Source organism: Apteryx rowi, unplaced genomic scaffold (assembly GCF_003343035.1).
Source record: "Apteryx rowi isolate R43461 unplaced genomic scaffold, aptRow1 scaffold_110, whole genome shotgun sequence".
In the NCBI taxonomy this organism is placed as follows: domain Eukaryota; kingdom Metazoa; phylum Chordata; class Aves; order Apterygiformes; family Apterygidae; genus Apteryx; species Apteryx rowi.
The window spans coordinates 1,857,291-1,881,043 of record NW_020447309.1 but is presented as its reverse complement, the minus strand read 5'-3'; the positions used below and the strand labels follow the sequence as shown (position 1 = coordinate 1,881,043).

At 43.8% G+C, this 23,753-nt stretch overlaps 1 protein-coding gene across 1 annotated transcript in view; it reads right to left on the bottom strand.

Moving 5' to 3' along the window:
* Positions 1-21,944, bottom strand: part of WIPF1 (WAS/WASL interacting protein family member 1) — a 38,980-nt gene extending 17,036 nt beyond the window's left edge. Inside the window, exons 1-3 of the mRNA XM_026075522.1 lie at positions 21,865-21,944; positions 18,251-18,364; positions 69-157 (exon numbers count right to left, since the gene is read on the bottom strand). Coding sequence (XP_025931307.1) covers positions 69-119 — 51 coding nt within the window. The 5' untranslated portion in view covers positions 120-157; positions 18,251-18,364; positions 21,865-21,944. The remainder of the gene's footprint in view (positions 1-68; positions 158-18,250; positions 18,365-21,864) is intronic.
* Between the last annotated feature and the right edge of the window lie 1,809 nt (positions 21,945-23,753).

Here is a 23,753-nt window from a genome sequence, read left to right as displayed (position 1 = left end):
CTCTTTCAGTATGACAAGAAGCACTAGAAGACAGCATATACTGAGCATTTCCCTCCTGTAAAACTTACCAAGGCCAGGGTTGGGGGCGGTGGGGGAGCCGGAGGGGGAGGCACCGGCATGGTGGGTGGCTGAGCTCCTCCTGACCTTGCCAAGAAACCTGCACAACAAAACGCAGAAACACACAAGACCAGCGATTAACAAATGTGTCACCTTTGGGAATACTTTCTACTCAGCCATGAGCCATCCCTGTAGCGGACAGATTTATCAGCTACATTTTCTAAGTCTAGTTTGTGAAAAGCACCCGCTACCCACTGTACAGAAACAGCTGCATCCTTAAACAGGGGTGCCCTGCGTGACCTCCCTGGCCATACAAACGCACACGTAATTTAGCACACACACACAATTCATGCACACTTTGCTATGGCAATGCACAATAATGGAATACAGTCATGTGCAACAATAAATAACAAAATTAAACTCCATTTAATCCAACAATCTTGTCCACGGGTAAGTACTGCAGGATAATCCCATTGCTAAATCATCAGCCCTTACTTCAGGAAGGCATCATCTCGTTGAGATCTTTCACGTTCTTACTCAGAAACCGACACAGTCCTTTTAAAGCCACTTAATTGCTGCAGGACAACACACACGCCTACTGCCACGGCCAGGGTGGAAGAGCAGACGTCTAGGAAAGGCCCACGCGCCTCCCCTTCTGCCTCCTTGCTCTAAAGCAGCACCTCTGATGGCCCCTTGCTCCCTGCCGGGCGCAGCAACCGCAGGCAGGGCCGCAGGCAGGGCCGCAGGCAGGGCCCGAGAGCAGCGCAGGGGACCTGCGCGCGGCGCCCAGCGAGGATCCCCGACTCCCAGCCGCAGGCAAGTGGAAGCAAAAACCAAACTGAGATCACCATAACAAAGCAAGCACTTTCTGGAAAAATACTGCTTGTTTGTTTAACACACCCCTTTGGCCTACATGCTTTTTCTCTTGCCCTTTCACATGAGTAAGCTTTAGTAGCAGTGATTAGCCATCGTTTATATCACGTTTGCACACGAGAGGTAAAAGCAGTGGGAATGGGAATAAGGACAATTCTCCAGACAACTGCACTGATAGCGATGTCCCAGCATGGTTAATTACAGGAATACACATCTCATACTTTCCTAGATCACTTCATTTTTCATAACGCCAAGGAGAGCTGTAATAAAACAGCATCTGTCAAATCAACTTCATGCTAGGTACAGTGAGAGACTTACTTAAGAGACTAAATAAATATTAGAAAAACAAAATGGAATTGTCAGTTACCATTTGAAGTGAGTCACCACCTAGAGAGCCTGTAATGCCTCTGAGATGATCCAAGGTACATAAATGTGCTAGAAAAAATGGTTAGAAATACATGTTTCTCCCATCAGATGCTCATGCTTTAAAAGAAACAGAATACGGCTCTCCTAGGCACTTATAAACCCAAATAAAATATTGCTGAGCTGCCTTCCTGAGAAGACAGCTTTTCTGAAATGAGACTTTACATGAATTTTGTCTAAAATCTTTTGAGAAAAAAGGGCTGGGAAAGGGAATGAACAGCATCACCTCTAACTCTGGCTGACCATCTTGAAAAGAAAATGGAGTTGAAAGGGGCTGGAGGCACTGCCGCTGCCTCTAGTGTCTGCAGGTTTCATTGGGCTCTGCTGTAGAAACTGTTTCTCTTTCCTGTTGCTGAGAAAGAGCAAGCGGAGCAAAGGGGAAGCTGCCTGGCTGATGGACGGACAGACGGACTGACTGACTTACCCAGGGGAAACTGTGCGAAAGCAAGTCTGCACAGTGCTGTGCACACACACGCACACACTCCTTCAAACAGACAGAAAGTTTCTCATCATTCCTACTCACGAGTTACTTCTAATATTAAAACATATCCAGGGAAGCACAAGTTTCAAATTCATGGGATCTGCTTGAATTTTGTTAATTATATATCATTTTTCTAACTCTCAGGCTTTACATAAAACTCAGCACAAAGCCCTATCCTTTCCCAGTCCTCTTATACTGAATTCAATATTTAAAATCTGAAGTCTATTAAAAGCACGAAGACTAACGCTGCTTTGTTCTTCAACTTCCTGTTTAAAAAAATAGTCAACAGGAAAATTATTTCTTACTGCAGACCACAACCATCCTGTTTCTTAACACAGTCTTTTCACAGCTGCAGTTGTCTCTAGCGTAACTGTGCCATTAGGCTACTTCACCAGGCTTTTAACTCCTTCAGCCGATTAAAATGAGAAAGAGAAATTCTGCTCTCCACCACGCTTTGATAAGAGGCCAGGGCGGCCTGGATAAGGCACCGTGAGTCCCTGTGCCGGGGGCAGTAAGGTCAGCTTCGCACTCAGGCTCCGAGACGAATTCCCTGGGGCAGCTCAAACCTGAGCGCAGCAAGTCAACTGACCTGTGCAGAGCTTTCTCTAAAAAGCAGTGCTTTTGCAAATGATGCTACTCGTTTACCTCTCTGTCACTTGAACTGTCACTTTTTTACACGCCTGTGCTATTCTATTCTGCTTTCTTTCCTTTTAACTAAGCTGTTTTAGATCTGCTTCTTTGGGGATTGGTGGGGACAGAGGGGAAGCACGGAAACGCTCGGAAGCCTGCAGTGTCCCGGGGGAAGCCGCTACCCGCGGACACATCCCGTGCTCCAGAGCCTCCTGCACACCTTCCTTGCGGGGAGAGGGAGGCGCGAGGTGCAGCCTGCTCGCCCATCCCTTCTCACCGAGGGGCGACAGCCTCTGCCGCCGCTGACGTATCTGCAGGGACCCACCGTACGCTAGCTGTTACCTCCTCTGAGGCTTTCTTGAGCGGGCAGGAAACGAGGTACACAGCTGTATGTTTGCGAGCCCAGCGTTTAGCTAGTGCCGAACAAGCCCTGTAACCCCTAGCACACAGTCGCAAGGGGGTTCGGGAAATGACATTTTGCAAGCATAGGGCAAGGTTCTGCAACGGGCCAAACTTAGGCACAATTGGCTTTTAGTCTAATGTAAGCATTCGGCATAGCTGTTTACACTTTATGTTCATGCTTTGATAATTTTTGGTGATATATTCCTATATAAGATCTGCTAAAATGGATATGGTAATTTAGAGTAATTTGAGGGGAACTAAATAAACTCGATGTGGCATATAAATACAGAGTATTAAGTGGTTCTGAAACCTCCAGTGAGCCTTTAGAGGACTATATTTTGTCACCCAATAAATGTATTTTACATTCCTGCCTCTGTGTTTAGAGATGAAGTACATACAGCCAAACTACTTAGCTTAGCCAGAAGTATACCTGAATCAGCTGAAAGGACAACTTTCCAATACATAAGTATGAAATACGATTCCTATATCTCTGTGTTGTATTCTAGAGCATATATTTCCCTTAGGAGCCATCAGAAAAAAGATTATATGGCAGTAGTCGGAAACCTGCATGCCCACACATATAAGTAAAATGCATGCACTTACAGAGTCAGTAAGACACTGATTTTTCAAATTTTAGCTTAAAACATAAGTTATGACATTGTTTCATTCTTACTTTTGTCTCTCCCTGACTCAGCCCCTGCTGAGAAACTTAAATAGAAACTCTGCAGCAAGAAATAGGCCTCTGTCTTCAAAGCTCTAACTCACCCTTGCTGTTTGGCTGTTAGATTTTGTACAATCTATTTCTTTGTCTGCCTTTATGTAAGCAAAAAAATGGCACATTCTTGATTATAAATTTGATCACTATAAGCCTGGAGGATGACTAATAATAAAGTAGCGAGCACACAGAGCGAGGGAGAGGCATGCCTGCGCAGTGCAGCACCTCTGGCGCTGCAAGGGCAAAGCACCCGGGGCGGCAGGACTGCACCTCAGCCCTGCAGCTGCGTTGCTCATCACTAAGTCACGGGATCTCTCTTCCATGTAGAACATGGAGATGTCCTAAGAAGTTTAGCTGTAGCTCCGCAGTTAGAGGAAAGCTTTGGTTATTGTCCTATACTTTAGCAATGGACTCGAGTTTCTCATAGTGTATTATTTGCTCTTGATCAGTGGGAAAGATCTCATTTTAAGAAATGGACATGATGTTCAATTACTACCAGCTGATACTATAAACGATCTGAAATAGTAACTGATCCACACAGTAATAAATTCTACTTACTGACTTGGTTAACTACCAAGTTGCTTAGAACATTCAGTGCTGTGGAGCATTGAAAAAGACAACTAATTCCCCCCCCAAAAAAGAAGAGGAGCTAAAGGAGTATCAGTACTTTGAAATCCAGTATGCATTTTCTTGCCTGCATTCTAGGCAGTGGTGTAAATTATCGCTACTTTCAAAAAGCTAATATAGAATCATTATATTTAATGAAGCTTGGTTCTGCAGGAGAAAGGATTAATGTAACTGACACACACGTGTACACCAAAATCGAGGACTCCGAGCTCCAAACACAAAGGTCTGTATCATCCAAAATAGAGAAGGATTTCCACAGCTGGCCACAGCAGTAGCAGCTGCTTTGCCCCTGCGCGGCGGGCACCAGCGAGAGCATGCCCAAGCCTGTCTCCTGCTGAGGGTCAGTCTCTGTCAGCACTAACTTTGCTATTAGTGGGCACGCACCACCACAGAGGCCTCAAGAGCAGTCTGCAATACGTCATGTTAAAAAGAAATTCCATTTAAAACACAAAGTATAGGAGAGAGACAATATATGTTGTGCTCTGCAAAAGCCCCTTGCTCTGCAAGACACCCCATGGAGGGTAATAAGAAAAAGCGGCACCAAACTAAACTCTGGAAATTTCAGATTTACGTTTGGTACCTCAAAAAATCTTTTCAAGAGCACTTTTAATGTATAAATGTTAAAAAGAATGAATGACTCCTATGTGGGATGGATGGTGGGAACAGCTGGACTGCAACTGCACTGTTTGCCTATAGTCAGCCATTTTAAGCTGCTGCTAGCTCCCCCTTAAACACGTTGAGTCAGAGGCAGACAGACAGCTCACTGTGGTTAATCATTTCCTGCATGATTAATTTCCAAGCAAAAAAAGAGGAAGGAACAAACAACAACTGCAGAAAAAAAGAATTGATAGAACTCAAGGGGAAAATGCATGAAGTCACCAATTAAACTGTCGATTGTCCCTCTGTGCATAAGGGCCAAACTTCCAAAACAGTATTGATCTGATTCTTTCAGAAGGTATTGCTTTTTGCTAATGAGAGGAAGGAAAGTTTAAGAAATCCGAATTTGAGGAAATTAGGCTAGGTTACCAAGCAGGTATTAAAAAAAAAAAAAAAAAAAAATCACTAAGTAAAAAAATAAGATAATCGGAAAAACAATTTAAAAACAGAATTGTTTTCCCACAGAAAAATCAGTTTTATGCAGATCAGAATATTGTTTTCATGAATTTTTTGTAATGGAGTACAGAACTATTTTGATTAAAAATATTACTGCAATGTCTTATGAAATTTGTTTGAGTCTCCCTGCTCCCTTTTGCCATTTTCCTTGGCGGGCCTGAGTCCTTAGTAAGGCTACGTGTCCCATGGTACACCACAGTGCCGCCCGTGGGCCACAGAGGATGTCTGTGTTAAGCAAGTTGGTGCAGGAGTGTAGAAAGTTTTGAATGAGAAGCTTTAGAGGATGATGAAGACACAGCTCCCATGCAACACCATGCCAGTAAATCCCACCTGAAAAATATCAGATATTTTCCTTCTCTTTTTATCAAAGCAAAACCAAAGGCTTAATTTCTAAACATACAGAAACCTATAGAAAAGTACAGACAGATGTTTCCAAAACCCTAAAAGATTCAACCAGGACACCAAAGCAAACCCAGAGCAGCAGGCAGCTCCCTGAATACCCTGAAGAGGTATTCCCCTAGACAGCAAAGGAGAACTTTTTGGAGACGCTGTGGACTTGGTCCTTCACACACATAGTAATACAAAGCCTCTGCCAGGTGCTAAAGTAGCCCAATACAAGATCTAGCTGAGATGCGGGAGGGCGGCTCTACAACCACCAAAGCAGAATGGGGGTAAACCTCCCAAAGCCTGGGAGCTCAGAGGGGAAGAGTGGTACCAAAAACATTACCCTCAGCATTTTTGGGGCTGTTAACATCAGTGACTGGCCTTTTTAGGCATGGCTTCTGGCTGAAACCGCACTCCTTTTGGTGCAAGGATTACAAGACTGCGTTGTCTGCAAAAGGCCATCACAAGGATGCAAGGACATAAATTTTTTACCCTGTCCAGAGGAAGCTGTGGCAGCACTAACATCACACACTCAAAACCACTCACAGAGAACTGGACAGTCAAAAGAGAGACCAAGAGAGAAGTTATTTTGGATGCATGAGACCCAGGGAAATTCTGGAGAGATGATGACACTAGAGAGAGGAAGTCGATTTTATTTGGGGCTTTTCTACATTTTTTCAAAGAAACTCTCAGTGGTACCTGAAATGAGCGCTATGAGTATGACTTTCCATCCAGAGTGAAGAATGCCCCCTTCTACGCAAAATGCCGGGGCAGAGCGAGTGGCCTGTCTCAGCAGCGCTGGGGAGCTCCTGCACCGAACATCTCCCCCCATCCCTCTGTTCTTTGGGGTAGAGCTTCCTCCTTCTTTCTATGGGCATTAAAATGCTGTAGGAGGACCCACAGATGATGTACTTCATTCACAGGTACCTGTATAAAGCAGGTGAGGTCTTTGTACGCTTTGGAGGCCCCACACCAGGACTTAGCGTGATGTGGATGGCATGGCTGGGTAGCACAGGGAAGATCTGACCTGGGGAGCTGTACTCCTACGAAACCCGTGCTGACCCAGCTGGAAGTCATCACACACTTCTGCCATGGTCAGAGGCCAGAGCAGAGGAAAGGGGAAAGCAAGAGTCTAGAGATCTTTAACAGGAGTGCTCAGGGGATTTTGGGGGGAGAGCAGATGTCAAGCTGCTACTACAGTAAGCATTTCTGCAGCCCTATTTAGGCTGCACAGAGACTCTCCCATCCTCCCAGAGCTCCTCGGGTGACCCAGTGCCGAGCGGCCCAGGGCAACGCAACGCCCCGTGAGGCAGCACCGACTGTAGCTGCATGCTGGGAAATTCCTCAGGGACTCCGGGGCCCCTAAATGCTTTTGATCTACTTCTCACCATCACAGAAAAGCCGTTAACAAAGCACATGTCCCCGGCGGTGTCAGTGATAAGAGAACTATCAGACCACTGAGCCAGTACATAAGTGGGAAGCGCAAAAAGCAGTAACAGCTAGCAGCACTCTTGGTCTACTGCAAAGTGCGTCCAGCAAGCCAGATCTGTCAGAGGCAACCAGTGAAATGCAGTCGTACTGCATCTGTGGAAAATTACAGCTAGGAAATAGGCCACTGTGGTGTCAGAATGTTGTTTTAATCCAAGTATTTAAAAAAGTTTCTTCCTTCTCAGTGACAGATTTTTCAAGATACATAAAGGATCATAGGCAATTGCTAGCTTTGGAGGATTGCCCCTACTCACCAATATAGTCACTATTTTGGGAGAGAAAAAAAAAAAAAGGTTTTGGTCATTGTGAGCATTTGGACATTGACTTGAGAAAAACAGATAATTTAAGAGTAAATACACTAGGCAGAAAGTCTCTCTCTGACACAGCGACAGTCGATATTTCTCCCATCCAGTTCATGTTCCTGTAGTTTCTCCCAGCCCGTGCTTTCATAGGAGGCGTGCAGAAGCGCTGCCGTAGGCTCAGGTGCCGAGAGGCACCTTACCCCCCTTCACCTCTGCGATCGCAGTGTTTCCCCAGGGAAAGAGGCCTCAGGCCAGTGCAGTGATGTGCGGAGTAAAGCCAGCCCGCACACGAGCCCGGCCTGGAGGGAGTCTCACCGCTGCGCTAAACACACGCGTCCCACTGACGGGGGGATCCCATCCACCTCCAGCTGCGTGCCCAAAGGCAGCTGAGGCACCTGTTTCAGGCCCGATAATGGTGCCCCAGGGTGGGCGCTGTCCAAAACCCTCCGTAAAGAAAAGCCCAACAACAGCTTTGCCTTCTCTCCCAGGCGACAGCGATGCCAAAGGACCGATCTGTTTGCGCCTAAGCTTTTTCTTGAGCCATCTGGAGCACAGCGCTCTGCAATATTTAACCACCTACCATCTAAGGCAGCTTTTAGTCAACCTGAATGTTTGACAGAATGCAAAATATATTATTCTAGGCAAGTTGCCCAGAGTCACAAGCAACAGATTCACCCAGGTGTGCGGTGAGTCTCTGCGCGCAGTCCTAAAGAAAAGCCCCTCGATTTTTAAAGCTCTCCTTGTTAAGGCACCCCAGAGCAGCTGTAGGGACAACGTCTCAGAGCGCCTGTGACCACTGCCCATACCCTGGGAAACAAGCGTCTGACATTCCTCTCCATCTTGTTCCCTTGCCTGATCCTTCTCATGAACAATTTTTGTACTGCTCTTTGTGCCCAGTCCAAGAGCTCTCTCTGATGGGGCTGCTTTTTCCAATGTCTCATTACTACAGAGCCGATCACTCAGTGTCATGTGGATATCCAGCAGCATGTGCTTTTCTACACCGCTTTCTCCCACAGACTTTTGCAGTCTTAAGCTCCACGAGTTGCCGGTAGGGTAAATGGGCCAATTTAGAAATTAAAATTCTCTCAGAATTGCCTCCAGCTTCATTCAGCCCTATATCAGAAGAAACCACTGCATTAAGTTATTCACCTAAAGAACAGGACTTTTTCCACCAGTGCCAAACTTGTCAACACGTCCACACCATGCAGTGCCACTCAGCTTTCTGACCGGACAGGCTAATTCGTGGAGTGAAGGTGATAGACATAACACCACACATATATAAATAGGTAGGTAGCAGCAGGAAAGGATATTTCTCTCACATGTCATTCCTGGTGAATGAGAGCCCAAAGAGCATGGACTGGCCCTTGGATCCCCAAGTTCATTAACGTGAAAATAACGTAATGGTCACATTAACTTCCCTGCCTTTTGGCTTTCTGGTTGAGTAGAGGAGCTATATGTATATGTATTTTTTGGATGCTATTGCTTTATGTATCATGAAGGAAATTTTGTCATTTGAAACAAACTGACAGACATCTGGTGGATTTTTCTCCTCTCCCTTAGGTGTAACACCTAAGTGGTAACAGGCCAAAAGGTATCAGGAGTTAGGAATTAACCTGAACGTTTTTAGAAGGCTAGAGCTGTTGCAACATTCAGCCAGTGCGGCAAGAAATTGCAGGAACCAAACTTGGTGAAAGAGCCCCGGGATTTTGCTGGTGGACCTCTGCTGACCGCAGTTCCCCACCGTGGTGCCATGGGTCCCTTCACCGTGGTGGCGATATGAAGAGGGGCTTCTCTCCCCTGCAAATCTGAGGCTGGGCTGGGAAGAGCCTGCTTGGGGTTACAGGTTGTGTAGTGGAAGCTCTGTGACCCCCCGCACTGCATCCTCACAGACGCCCAGGACACCAAATTAATAACACTGTGACCTGCATAACTCCGTTCCTGAAACTGTCTTCATTCATCTTTCTCTTCTGAACAACAGGAAGACAGGGAGCCTCAGCAAGAAAGGATTTTACTATAATGAAGTCATATAGAAGATCAAGGATCTCACACTATGTCAGATTATTCTGCTTCTCAGTAGGCATAAATTCAGAATCAACCACTTGGAGGCTTTTTTTAACATAAAGCCTCTTCTTCATCACAATCAACTCAGTCTTACTAAATCTGCAGTGAACTATGACTGGTCTAATAAAGCAAGCATCTATAAAATAATATTAAAATAGTGACTACCCCTGAATGGAAATCTCTGAGGAATAAAAAGGCCAAACATTTGGAATGAATTTAAAACATTGTTTTCCAATCGCTATCTCTTGTAAATATTACAATATTCTTATAAAATTGCAGAAAAACTACAGCATACAGAAGAGATCTGTTCAAATTTCACATCAAAAGCCCAAACAAAAAGTTAAGTGACGGGCAATCAGCAGCGAAGGAGCAACTGTATCAGCAAGAGCGCATTAGAGTTTTTACAGCCCAGGTGTCAGCATGAATTAGAAAGTAACTTGAATACCTGTCATTAGAGCAGCAATCAAACACTGATCTGTCCAGAGTGTGGGAAAAACAAAACAAAGCACAACCCCAGATCTGCATAATGTTCAACCAAAGACAGTTCAGAAAAACAAATACCACCTCAGAGCCAGATTACCATCAATAAAAGCCTCTGTTCAGTGTGGCAAGCCCCATAAATCAGTTCTGTGAGGAACAGGCAACCATGTTTGGTAGAGTTTTTAATTAAAAGAAATTTTCCTTTCCAAAAGTTAATTTTGTGTGATTTGAGCTGCAAAGTGCTGAGACTCCAAACTTCCACTAAAATGGGTAGAGATGTAGAGTTTAATTTTACTCTCATTAGAGTTCGTAGAAAGGCTCAGGCCAGTTTTCAAGGGAGCTGGAGGAGACCCATTGGACCTTATGACTTTGCAGAAAGTGTTTGAACTGTTTGAGATGATTGGACTTAAGAACCTCATGAAGAGTATCCCCAGAGAAGTCCCTAGATAGCCTCCAGGGTGCAGGGCTTTGCAGCGTAGGTAGGGATTAGTTATTAAACCAGATCATTCGTGCAGCAAAGAATCATGCCTGCGCGTAAGCGATGCGCTAGAGGATCTCAGCGGTTGGCAGCCAGGGCTGGCGCTGGTTCCCACCACGCTGCCTGGTGGACGCGTAAGGCTGGTGGAGCAGGGACCATGGCCACAACCTGCACAGAGATGCCCTTCCTGGTGCTCACTACTGCTGGCATCCTGCTCGGGGACAGCAAACTGCAAAATGTGCTGCCACCTGCCTCAAAGGCCCGAGACCTCCTGAAAAACTCCCCACGACTTTCCCCCTGCGCCCCGCTCACGGACCACAAATTGAATAGAAAGCCACAGGCCAGACCTTACAGACTGGCTAGATACCAAATGCGGACACATTCTGCATAAAACTTGTGTTCCTTGGGTCCACAAACCTTCTTCGACTTCAGATGTAAAAAGCTATAAAATGGCATTTGATCTGCCATTTAAATGCTTATTTCAATAATATGGCTATGGAAATTTTAAGGTCTTTGTAGACTCTGATGGGCTTTATAAAACAATTTTCTTTCATAATTCACATTCCCAAAAGAATTAATTCAAGTTTTCAAATAAAGCAAAGTTAAAATGGAAAAATTTCAGCTCATTGAGGTGTAAATGAATATACACAAAATACACTATTCACTTTCTATACTTAAAGTTTTGTTTCTTTATTTACTTTGAATGGTGTTTTAACATAGATCCTCTTTTGAGAATAGCTACAAAATGAAACTCTCATACGTAATTTATGTAGTAACTAGCTTACAGTTATTAAAATGAACATCAGTTTTAAAGCTTGAAAACCCTGAAGCATGTGTAGTCAGGCAATGTACCCTGGGCATCTGCACATGCAGGGAGTGGGACGGCAAAGCGCCCATTTGCACAAGCAATCAGAGCCACTCTGAACGTCCCTTCTTGCCTGCTTGGAAGAGGGCCTCTGCCCTCTGAGGCTTGGCCTGCCATGCATTTTGTATTAAGGCTCAGGAAGCTTTTAGGTGGGTTGCTACAGTTTCCATAATTATCTTTGAAGGTTCTCAGCAATATAAACACACATCTGTGGAAAGAGATTTTAAAATCAGGATGGAGATGAAAAAGGGGAGGGGAAAAGTGGAGGCAAAACATAATCTGAAATAAACAGAGTTGGCTTTGGCAAACAACCCCCCTTCCAAACCCAGCACTTCAGTCTCCTCTTCTTAATGCTGAAGTTTCCCTTAGCTCACTCAAAACCACTCAGATACTGTGGCTAAATGGTAATCTTCTTTTCAGAAGGGACTACAAAACTTTGAAAAATCTATCCAAAGCAATCCCAAAATCCCAAACTGAAGGGGAATTAAGGACAAAAGATTCATTTTAACCTTTTACATCCCAACTTATATATTTTTCTTTGAAACAGGTTCATTTAAAAACAACAACAAAAGGCAACAGTGTTGAAATGCACAGTGTAGAAGCACACTATTTCATGTGCGAATTTACATGATCACCTAATATCCTGGCAGTATTGGCAAATGATATGTTGTTCTAAGCCATATAAAAACAAGTTCAAAATGATATGTTCCTGCACCATCAGATTACTTGCCTGGTAGGAATCCAGCAAGAAGCTTCTCCTGCAACTTGTTTCACAGAAATTAATAGAGGAAGCAATATGCTTTGCTATCAGAAAACCCTGTAAAGTTTACCAAACCAGACCAAATATCTTTTTCTCTATTTTAAATATGTAGATTTGATTTTATATCATACATGCATTAACTCTGTTAATCCACTGCCTTAGTTAATACAGCAAGAACAGCTTAATTTTAAAAGTCTTTTTTTTTTTTTTTAAGTGTAAGTAAAATCATATCAGCTATGCTTAGTGGATAGGAACTGCTATAGTTTCACTCCAGAGCTATGAAGGCTTGTACCAGCTGGAGATACAGTTCAAATGGAGTAATTTGAATATGCATGATAAATTATGAGGACTGCCAGTTCAGACTTCAGGGCAAAAGCTGACTGCCAGCCAGGAGGTGAAGAGTTCTTGCTTCCTGGTGCAACACTGAACAACTGAAGGCATCATACGCCTTGTTCTGGGTTGGCCAAGACTTGCCCACCTCCGAGACTGGCTACTGGAGCAAAGGGAATGCTACAAAATGGAAATACATATAGAAACCCTGCAGAAGATCTCCCATTCTGCACTTGCTGGTCTGAGGAACAGGAGCTCCAGCGTGAACCAAGGGTTTGGTGCGCCCTGCAGCAGGGCACCCATCCGGCGCGAGGCTGAGGGAAGGTGGAGGAGCAAAGGCAGGAGGGTGCTGGAGACACCCTCACTATCTGGGCAGCACAGAGAGGAGCACCAGGCCAGCCTCGTGAATCCAAGCCACAGGAGGGACGTGGAACTGGTGGATTTGTGTTTATGGAGATCCCCAAGCAAGGAGCTTGGAGTCCCGCTGGCTGCTATTTCCAAATATCATTCAGAGCAGGAGCGGTGGAAGGACAGACCTGAAATTCTGCCTCCTCTGTTTGGATTTAGTCTGGTTCTTTGTGAAGCAGTACAAGTTTAACCCACAGTGCACTGAATACCTCTGTGTGTGTAATAGGAGAGATCTCAGCCTTCAGCATCTGAGGTTGCGTGTGTGAAAGTCACCACAATACTCATGTACTGTTCCTATCACCGACAATTTCCATTTGGTCCAATCTGGAAAACATCCTGAGTAATACGAGGATTTTTTCTGTTAAATATTTCCAGTGCTGCCTTTTGGCAAGAAAAAAATGTCAAAAGTCACTGGGAAAAGAAAGGTACAGCTAAGAGATGTTTCAGTTATTTTCTAAATAAGCTGCCAAAATGCAAAGAGTAAAATCCAGTCAATACTAATATTCTTCATATTTATACCACTATAAGCTAGAGTAGTGACCAACCTCAATTACATTTTGTTTCATTTGCTTCCTCAAATACATCATTCAGAATACATTTTTATATACAGCTACAACAAAAATTTAATTCAAAATGGCTTTGTAAGGCTACTTTTTCATATATTTTGGAGTTTGATGTAGTTTTGCAGCAGGACATGATATTTATGGAAACTAGCCCCACGAGGAGAGATAGCATTGAAAGTGGGGGCTTGGTTTTTACAGCTGGCACTTTAACTGAAGGCTCAGATTTGGTATTTGGGGTATGCAGTTTGCACATAAGCACCTCAGAACTCATGGTACACCACTGCAGCAGATAATGCCAATCTAAATAGCCACAGTAAGGGCACACAGTTCAGCTCTCCATATTTAATCTAATGTTTCCATTGTCCAGTTAAGAGCCTTATAATTAAAGCTAGATTCTGAACATTTCATTTATAAAATATGCTTCTCCGCTTATGTTGGCAGTTATCTAACAGATGACAAGGTTCAAGTTCTATTTTCTACCAGTTTGTGGTTCTTTTAAACTCAGAGCAATTCTAAAGTCATATCAAAGAGTCTCTACTAAGCCTGCAAATGTCGACTCCTTGTTCTGTCTAGATTGGCACTAAATGCTGTATTTATGTATGTTAGTATACTACAGGAGTAATAATGTATTTTTGGGGAAAAAAAACTAGAATCAAGTGGGAAACTAATTTTATGTCCTGTCAAAGTCTGAGCGATGAAGAGATTTCTGTCTGAATCAGAAAAAAAAAAGTTTAAAATCTTGATTTTTTAAAAATTTCATTTCAATTTCAGTAGAATTGAAACTTTAACTTTTTTGTTCTAAGAAATGTAAATTTCAGCAAAGCCTATATTTGCTTTAAGTAGCATTTTAATTTGTTTCAAAAGATAATTTTGAAACTTTCTAATTTTAAAATTCAGGTTGATTTCACCTCTGCCCTCAGGGAAAAAATGGACTTGATAAACTTTGTCTTAAAAAAGCATTTCAATAAATACGCCCTAAAGAACTGTAACTATGATCATTAATTTTGATATCCAAACAAAACTTTTCAAACGTAGGCATCTAAATGCTATTTATGCCTACGCTTTCATAGCTTCACTGCTGCCTCAACAAGGCAGGAGCTGAGCTTGCAGAGAGCTTCTTGCTGCCCGCTGACCCCCTGAATTGGGCAGTGATCAAATGATGCACAAGGCGACTTGGTGCCACTAGAGCGGGCGCTGGAAGGACATAGGTGCAGACACGCAAGGCCCCAAAGTCCTGTAAAGGGACTAGTTTAAGGCATGGCACAAATCAAACCCAAGTCAACCAAAGACAACAAAGTAAAAAAGCCCTTTTCCTTTCCTCCATGGCTCTGATTACAGAGGTCTTTGCTCCAGTTTCCTGCAGAGCTCACTTTGGAAATAACTTTTTACAGCTGCACATGGCAAGTACTTAGCTAGCGAGTGAAGAAGAGAAGCTGGAAAGAATGATTATTAATGGATTCTGCCAAAAAAAGGCAGGGCAAAGTCTTTCATGGATTAACAGCAAGAACTAGCCAATCTTCCTCTAAATAAGGAGGAGGCATATTTTGCATTGGCTTTCTGAGAAAGAAGCCAGAGCAGCTACATTACCTACCACAGCTACCCTGGGCTGTCCCATATGGAATAACACAGCAGAACAATAACACTTCTCATTTGTGAGGCTGGTTAAGTCCATACACGTTAAAAAAGGATTTGCCAAARTCATTGTTAGTTAAAAGCAAGCAATTTCATTCAGCTGTGTCTTATTTCAAATATTTATACCTCCATCTTTTTTCCAGTGAGCTTCAACAATCAAGTGTTTCCTTGGAGAAAGTGCAGTCAAAGGCAATCCATCATGTTGGTGCCTGCCCTGAAGGGCACAGATTTACCAGCAGGGCTCAGAGGACTGTAGTAACATCACATATGAGGTTGTATCTGCCTGACTGTGCTGCTTTCCTCCTCTCTGTCAGACCAGGGTGAACATGCTAGAGGGACAACTCAAGTTGTTGCCTGCCTGAGAGGCAGCAGCTCCTACTGACCTCACTGGGACCTGCAAGCCATTGCTCAGAGGGGCAAGGTACCACCAATCAGCTCCTCAGGGACTGGCAATGCCTCCCAGTCTCTGACAAATTTATGTAATCAGTAACAGGCAAGTATCTCACCTTTGTGTCAGGTGGCAGCTCTGAGCCGGTCTGCTCCACCATCCATACAGGAACTCAGTGGGAGCCCAGGAAGCAGCTGATTTTGGAGGTGTTTTGCCTCTGTGCAAGGGAGCAGATCTGGCCAAGCTCCTGTGGTACTCAGAATGCAGCTTTTTGCACAAAAAATAGTAGTCTGGTGCTGTTTAATCTAAAAAAAGGGATGGTACGGCATACCACTGCCACGAAAAAAGAAAAATACCCACAAAACCAGAAGCAGCCACAGAGGGAAAATGCAAGTATTGAAGAATGCTTTCGAAAACACTTAATTGACAAGTCCTTGTACTCCACATGGCTATTCAAACACATCCTTACTAGTGCCAGTCTGCCAAAAGCTCAAAGAAGTATGCAAGTCAATCACTTCAGACTGCAATGCTCAATGCAGTTGTCCTAAAACAGCAGGTATTTGGGGACAGCAGCTAATTTCCCCTTTATTTTCTTTGCAATAGAAGTGGTTGTTACAGTTGTTAAACTCTAGCTAAAGTTAGCATCGCATCTGCTGAATCCTTTAAAATATGGCTGAAACCTTGACCAAACTGACCAGTTTGGCTAGCGTATGCAGACAAAACCAAGCTGGGCTTATTTTAAATAAGGTTGGAGACTAAGTTTAGCCTATAACTTAGTACTTTGTCACAGTACACAGTATAGTGAACTCATATCTGGTGACTCCCAAATTAGAAGAGCAAAATCTCCTCAAGATATTCAGCAGCAGCATGTTACCTGCCCTCCCTGAAAAGTGAAGTGCTGGATATACGGTACCATGCATCCAAAAGTGTTTATTGCCTTTAAAGTAACTAATCAGCTTTCATCAATAGCCACAGAAATTTAAAGTTACTGTCAACAAAGAGATTGAAATACAGAACAACAGACAATAGGGCTGGCAGAGGCAGATTCTTCCACTTCCTCTAAGCTGCAATCTATTATGTTTTTATCATTCCTGATAGGTGTTTGTCTCTCCTCTTCTTAAAAAGCTACAATGATGGAAATTCTGTAAAACTTCTCAGTCCTCTACTCTTCAATCAGCCTTCATCAGCCTTACAACTAGTGAAGTTTTCCCCAATACCTAATCTAAACCTTCTTTTCTGTAATTTCTTTTGTTATTTTTCATCCTATTTACAACTGATGTGGAGAATAATTTATTGAAAACTTAACATGCCTCTTTGATTTTCTCTTCTTCATGCTAAACAATCACATTTCCTTCAATCTTTCCTCACAGGTCATGTTTGCTAGGCCTCTGGTCATTACTGTTGTTCTTAGGATATTCTGTAATCCCATATCATAATATCTGAAATGGGTCAGTGTGACAATTCACCAGCTTTTTCTCAATATTGCATTCTATATTCCTTTGCAGCATCTAATTTACTGATCTGAAATAAAATATAAATGCTAATTTAAAAATACCCATATTTTCCCTACATACATGTCCTGCTGCTTCAAACAGATAATCCTTTCTAACTTTCAGTGTCTGAAGAGATGTGTTTGGCTACCAATCACAGGTGTACCATCTTATTTGGTCCTCAAATCTGGAATAATTAGGCAATTATCCTGGCAGCAGTGCAGCACTAATCATCATCCTGACAGTAGTGCAGCCTGCTTGGTAGGAGATGCGGAGCCGTAAATGAAGTGAGCTCTTTGCCTAGTGCTAGGATCAGCTCTTTCTTCTCCCGTCTCCCAGGCCTGGGACCCAGATTTCTCCAGCCTATGGTTTCTGATGCCAGTGCACTGCTAAAACTACACCAAAGTATCAGCCCGCACCAAAAAACCCCCTCAAAAAGAGGGGCAGAATAAAGGTGTTTGTGCTCACATCTACAGAGAAGCAAAAATCCCAAGCGCCTCTGCGAGCCGCCCACATCAGCTTCCTACCTGGCTGCTAATCAAAAAGATGCTACAGTCAGGGGTTAAAACACATTAGACTTGCGATATGGAGTAACATTTGATTTACTGGGCTGCACCAGCTCCAGATCAGCATGATCCAGTTATTTACATCAAGTGCTTTTTGATTGAGCCTTTTCTGCAATTAAAAAAGAAATAAACTCACTGTTACCTCCTCTGTTTCTGATTCTCTGTGTGACTCAATGGACCTTTTCATACTACTACTTTGTATTAACACCAAACTCTGAACACTGGGGCCTTCGCTGTGCAGTTTTCAAATATAACAACATTATTTGCCCTAAGTCAGGACAACTATGAATTCACAGCACCTGATCAAATCATATCTTTCTATTGCCTCCTGACCTACCTGTGAAGTCTTAAAACCCTCTACAGTTAGCCCTCTGTTCCTGGAAGGAAAAAACCTGCTGCGTGTGTTAAATGCTTGTGGATCTGGCACAGAATCTGACACAAGCTAAGGCACTTAAATCTGAACTGTAGCACCAGCAAAGCTGTGCCACATCAGAGCACATCAGTAAACTCACTAGCATTGTTATTAAACCTACCCTGGAAAAAGTGACTCCAATATTATCATATTGCAAATAAAGAGACATTTAATAGTAATCATGAGAAGGCTCTGTGCTTTCCGACTTTTGCAGAGAATATCCACACTGGAGACTTGTTTCCCTCTGCTGTTTTCCACACAGTAACTCCTCCCCACTCTCCATTTCCTCCCCCCCACCCTCTCCCCAGCTCCGGGTACCTACCTCTCAACCAGCAGGAGAGATGCCTGGACGGAATACAAGACCTGGCGAGCTCAGCCCAGAATAAATGTGCTCAAGTTAATTATCTTGCAATAACATTTCCCAGGTTGCACATTCCTGCAAGGAAAAAGAAAAGAACTATTATTTGCAAATCCAAAATGTTTGGGGACCCTGCAAGCTGGGCACATATCTATTGTGCCTTTCCCTGTTTAAATAGAAATTTTGCAGGAAAAACTGGCAGCATGTGAAGAGAAGGCTGCCTCCATCAAAAGAGGAATCAGAACAGGAAAATACACTGTCTATGCACTCAGTACCCACAGTGAATGTTAGTACCTGAGGCCAAAGGGCCCAATTTGCTCTCAAACCAATGTAAATTTGAAATAATTCCACTGACTTCAGCATAGCATTGTAAAAGCCAATATAAATGGTGGAATGAAAACAGGAGAGCCTAAAAACACGTGTGGATTGATACTGTGGGAAGACTGAATGGAGTATCTGCTGCTACGGTTGCTTCTCTCAAATGCCATGGTTCATTAAACAGCTTTGTAATAAGGAGGTTTCTATAGTTTAGGCTAGAGAAAAATGCATGCAAAAGCTGAAACAAATCAACTAAACAAAAGCAAAAGCAACCTCCTCTCAACCCCTAGATGCTTTAGCAGCTAATTACAGAAACGATTTGCAGAACTTGCATTCAAGTGTGCGTGTGGGGAAGGGAGGGGGAGGGAATGGCCAGCAAGGCGTGAGAGAGGCATGCTGCAAATGAAGCCCCAGCCAAAGATACCGCTGTCCATTTGACATACAGAGCGATAAACAAAATGGCTTTAAAAATCCAGGCAATTTAAAATAAAGTACAAGAACCGTGACCATGCAGGACTGTGTTTATTTACTCATATTTAGAGATAAAAGATAAATTTCTCACTGGTATGAAACCTTTGCTTAAACTGTGTGGTGAACTGAAACCCACGTGGGGACCCAGCTATTAAGTCTCTGAAGCTGGCCTGTACGGTTCAGGTTTGCATTAGTCAGTGATGCACATTTTCACTTTTGTTTTCCCCCCTTGCAGGGTAGGCCATGCCTGTCCCCTTGCACCAAGCATGCAGCAGATACACAGGCAACAGGACAAGGCAGCCTAGTAGCTTTTGGAGAGCAAAACTCACTAATGATTCAAATGGCATCCTGAATGTTTTGATTTTTCTGTTTATTTGAAGAATCAAGCATATTTCAAAGTTGTTTCCACCTATCTTTGGTGCTATCTCAAACTTTAAGTTGTATGCTAATACTGCCCAAGGGAAAGTAACCAAAATAAATAATAACAGTAAAAAGATCACACAGAAAAATGAAGGTTTCTTCCATAGATATTATCAATAAAGTTGTACTCAAACGCACACACACACGCATGCACACATTCTCCCTTCCTTCTGAACTTCAGTAAAAGAGGTTTTGAGCAAAAAATCTGCACCCATCTGGTTCCATTTTTTAATATTTTCTTTTTTTGGTTTCCTTCTCTCTCATTCCAATCCGTATTTATTTCCTTTTGTTTAGTCTGTACTCTTTACTCCTTTTCCTCTTTTTGCAGATTTCTTTTTTAATTTGTTTGGGAAAGAAACATTCTTTCCCTGTTTTTCATAATACAAGCTGGTGCAACAGGCCCATTCGGGATTTCCTCCTCGCTTTAGTCTCCAGTTCTGGTTGTCTGTGCTCAATCTCGGTGGTAGAGTAAAAGTGTTAGGCTTTATTTATTTAAGAAAAGGGTATTGGTTTATTTTAAATTCAATTTTAGATACCTAGTGCAAACCTCTGTGTGGAGGCTCAAATGCATTAGTGATAAGCCATTATACTTAAGCTAGCTTAAAGCAGCTCCTGATCTATTGGAGATGAACCACTATATGGCATGATTAAGCTGCAATTAAAGTGTCTGCAGGGGGATTTAACTAATTTGGTTTAAAATCACATTCTTAGTCAGACTGGAAGAGCTGAGTTGCACAGCGTTCAGCTGAAGGTTAGAAACGCCGATAAAGCAGGAAGACTGGCGCTGGGCAGAGCTTTTGCACGCCTTGCAGAACTCGCCGGTTCCCCAGCCCGGCGGGCGCTCTGCCCGGGCAGCCGAAGCAAACCTGCGGGAAACCCCGGGCGCCCGGCCCGCGAGCAAACGCTGCCGGGCCGGGGGCAGCGAGCGCCGGGGCAGGGACGAGCACCGCCGAAGCCAGGCCCTGCCGTTGCCAAACCCGCCGCATCTCCACGCGGGGGCCAGGCGAGGAGCCCCCTGCTCCCCGGCGGGAGGCGACCGAGGACTGCTCCTGGTGAAGGCCCAGACAGAGCTGGCGCAGCCCGACCCTTTCTGAGCCGCTGTATTCATTTTACATAGACGTTCTTACGCCGAAAGAGGGGCGAATGCACTTGCTAAAACGAGGAGAGGCACACTGGCTAAAACAGCAATGCAAGTTTGACCTTTTTTTTTCCCCCCCTCAAAAGAACCAGGGAAATATTTTTAAAAGGTGTGGGAGGATATATAGACAGCTTTACGAAAACTTGCTTGAAACACAAATCTCTGATTTTAATCTCTGATGTGTCCTTAAAAGAGCATCTATCATGCCCACCAGCTGCACTGCATGGTAGATCGCTATCACTTACACTGTCAAAGGCGCTGTGTCCATCCGGCAAAGCTCGGAGGCCCCGGAGGGCTCTGCGTGGAGCGGCCCCTTCCCGTCAGCCTGCCCCTGCCCGCCCGGCTGCGCGGCCGTTCCTCGCGGGCTCCGCACGCCCCCGCGGGACCATGGGCGCCCAGCACCCAGCCGGCCGCGCGAGTCCTTCCCTGTCTGACCTGTACCCGCGCTCCAAACACCGGCCGTTTGGCAGGCTCCCTTGGGCATTACAAACTTCCATCACAAATGTTATTTCAGATTTTGTGAAGTACTGCTACAGCATTCTACTCCATCACCCTTAAGTTTACTTTCTTTAACTTGCATTCCAACTTTGTGTTCCAATTTGCTAATTAATCACAATATTCTAATCATGTTTAAAAATAAGGGAAGTATTTTTGTCTAGGAGTATAAAGCGTGCATCTCATTAGATCTGCTCACCTTGAGAGCTCCAAGTGGAGAGAAACTGGTTCTGTTTCATTCCTGATACAGAAAATTCCCAAGCCAAGAAACTCCAACACACAAAAGTTAAGACCGAATTCCTCAATAGAAATCTTGAGGAATGAGAGAAAACAAAACTCAGAGTATACCAGTAAAACCAAACAAAACAGCTCTAGACTCACTGTCAGCTGAAACAAACAAAATGAAGTTCTCAGTATAGTCAAGAGTTTTAACCTGCACTTGAAAAAAGGCAGAGAAGAGCTCATTCCTATTTCTAACACAGCTCTGACCCATGCTGCTGTTGTGCAGCAAGCCAGGCTCCAGCTTTGCACATGCTGGGCTAATGCACAGAAAAGCTTCCTGTTCTTGCTTTTGTATGGTCCTGCTGTAAAAGCCCACATGCCACCACCTTCGAACAGAACGAGTGCCATCTGTACGAAAGACTTCTTATTCCAAAAGATATATATTCAAAGAACTGAAAATATGCACGCAGAACCCCCTTAGCCTGGTTAAAAAGAGAGACTTAAAAAGACTAACCTGCGCTATTTGCATCCGTTGGAGGTCACCCAGTTCTGAACTTCCCCAGTAGCTTCAATCTTGCTTCCTGTGGAGTTGCGTACAACGCTGCACTTCCGTACTGCACCTTGCTAGACTTGCTTCACTTTTTAAAAACAGATGAAGAAACTAATTGCCTCTTCCAGCATGTTTAAGAGATTTCTGCTCTCATGATGAACCACTGACATTTCTGCATAGCCAGAAAGGGATCTCCTCTATTGCTTTCTGAGTCACTATATGACTCAATGGACCTTTTTGTACTATTTCTTTGCATTAATACCAAACTCTGAATGCTGTGCTACATTCAACTGCCCTTTTTCTTTTTTAGAGGAAACAAATGCAACAATGGAGAACGCAATTAGGCTACAGGCGTGGGAAATTTCAGTTTAAGGATATTTGCTTATCAAATTTTCAGAGTGGTAATGCATTCATTTCGAAAAGATAGTTATTAGCAATTTTTAGAAATATTTTTCATTTGAACATGGCAAACAGTTTTCACAGGAGTTTGCATCCTATGAAATACAGTTTATTACTTCAAAGGAGTAGATATTCTCTTCCCAGCTAGAAGCGTGCACCCATAATGTTGGGACAAACAGGCCTGGAAGTGTATATGTCATGTAAGGAAGGACAGTGAGGTTATGAATTACAGGAGTGAGCCAATGAGAGCTTCTTTGCACATGGTTTGATGCATTTTATGTAATTTACATGTGATTTATAGGTAAATTAAGAGGCACCCACTGAAACCATCATCTTTTGAATTTGGCAGTGCCAGATGAAGACAGTAGCATTCCCAACAGCCTTTTGGTGACCACCAGCCAGTGATCACCGCCCAGGCCTGCTGCCTAAGGGCTTCCTACTAGTTTGCTTCACTCAAATAAGCCAAATTAGCTTTTATATATATATATATATATATATATCAGTGGGTCAAACTAATCTGACTGATCCTGCTAGAAACTGTGTGGAAATGGTTACCAGGATCCCTTCTACTATCTCTATGCAGAGATGCGGGAGTAGTTAACCCCAGAGAGATGGTGACAAACAGCTGAGGGCAACACATTTGCAGGCAAGCACCTGCCTGCTGCCCACATGGCTTGCTTGCATATGCCTGCTGCCCCGTGCTGGGCTTATGCAAGATTACCTATGCCAAGATGATCCTACCTTCCCTGGAATCTGGCAGGTACGGTACAAAATGTTGTTGGATAGAGGGATGCACTCGGAAAAAGAGAGGATCTGTTCAGCCTGACAAGGCAAGACCAGCACAAACCTTTCAAATTCAAGGAACTTCAGCAGCTGCGTATTCATGTCCATCTAATCAAAGATACAGCTATTTAAAGTGTGAACACACAGAGGATGCAGGAAAAGCAAGTACATGCATGACTGAAGACGGACTATGCTACAAAATGGATGCGTTTGCATGAAACTTTTGGGGTGTACAAACGCCTACTTGTGCACGTGTGCCTGAGCTCTTGTGGTTGTAGTATGAGTGTATGTGCAAACATGCATCCACAGATGCACCTGCTCTGCCCTTGATTCAAAGTTTTGGGCCAAACAGCCAAATATAGGCCAGGGCATTATTTACACTGGGAGACCCTGGAGAGTACTGTGAAACGTGTACAGCTGAAGCCTTTTCCCACACCGAGCCTGCAGGGACACCTTGTGCTGGCCCTCAAGCTTTGGAGGAGCCAAGGGGAAGCTGAAGAGTTCAGGCAGCCACCGTGTTTGTGCACAACGCTTCTGCGCTGGGCTCATCCTCAGCCTCTCAGAGCAACAGGCAGCACCCACCGGGGTGGGCTTATTTCTAGCGCTTTAAGAAGCTACATTTACAAAGTCACTTTTAATGTGCTAACTGCTGCGTGGGGAGCCAGCTGCAT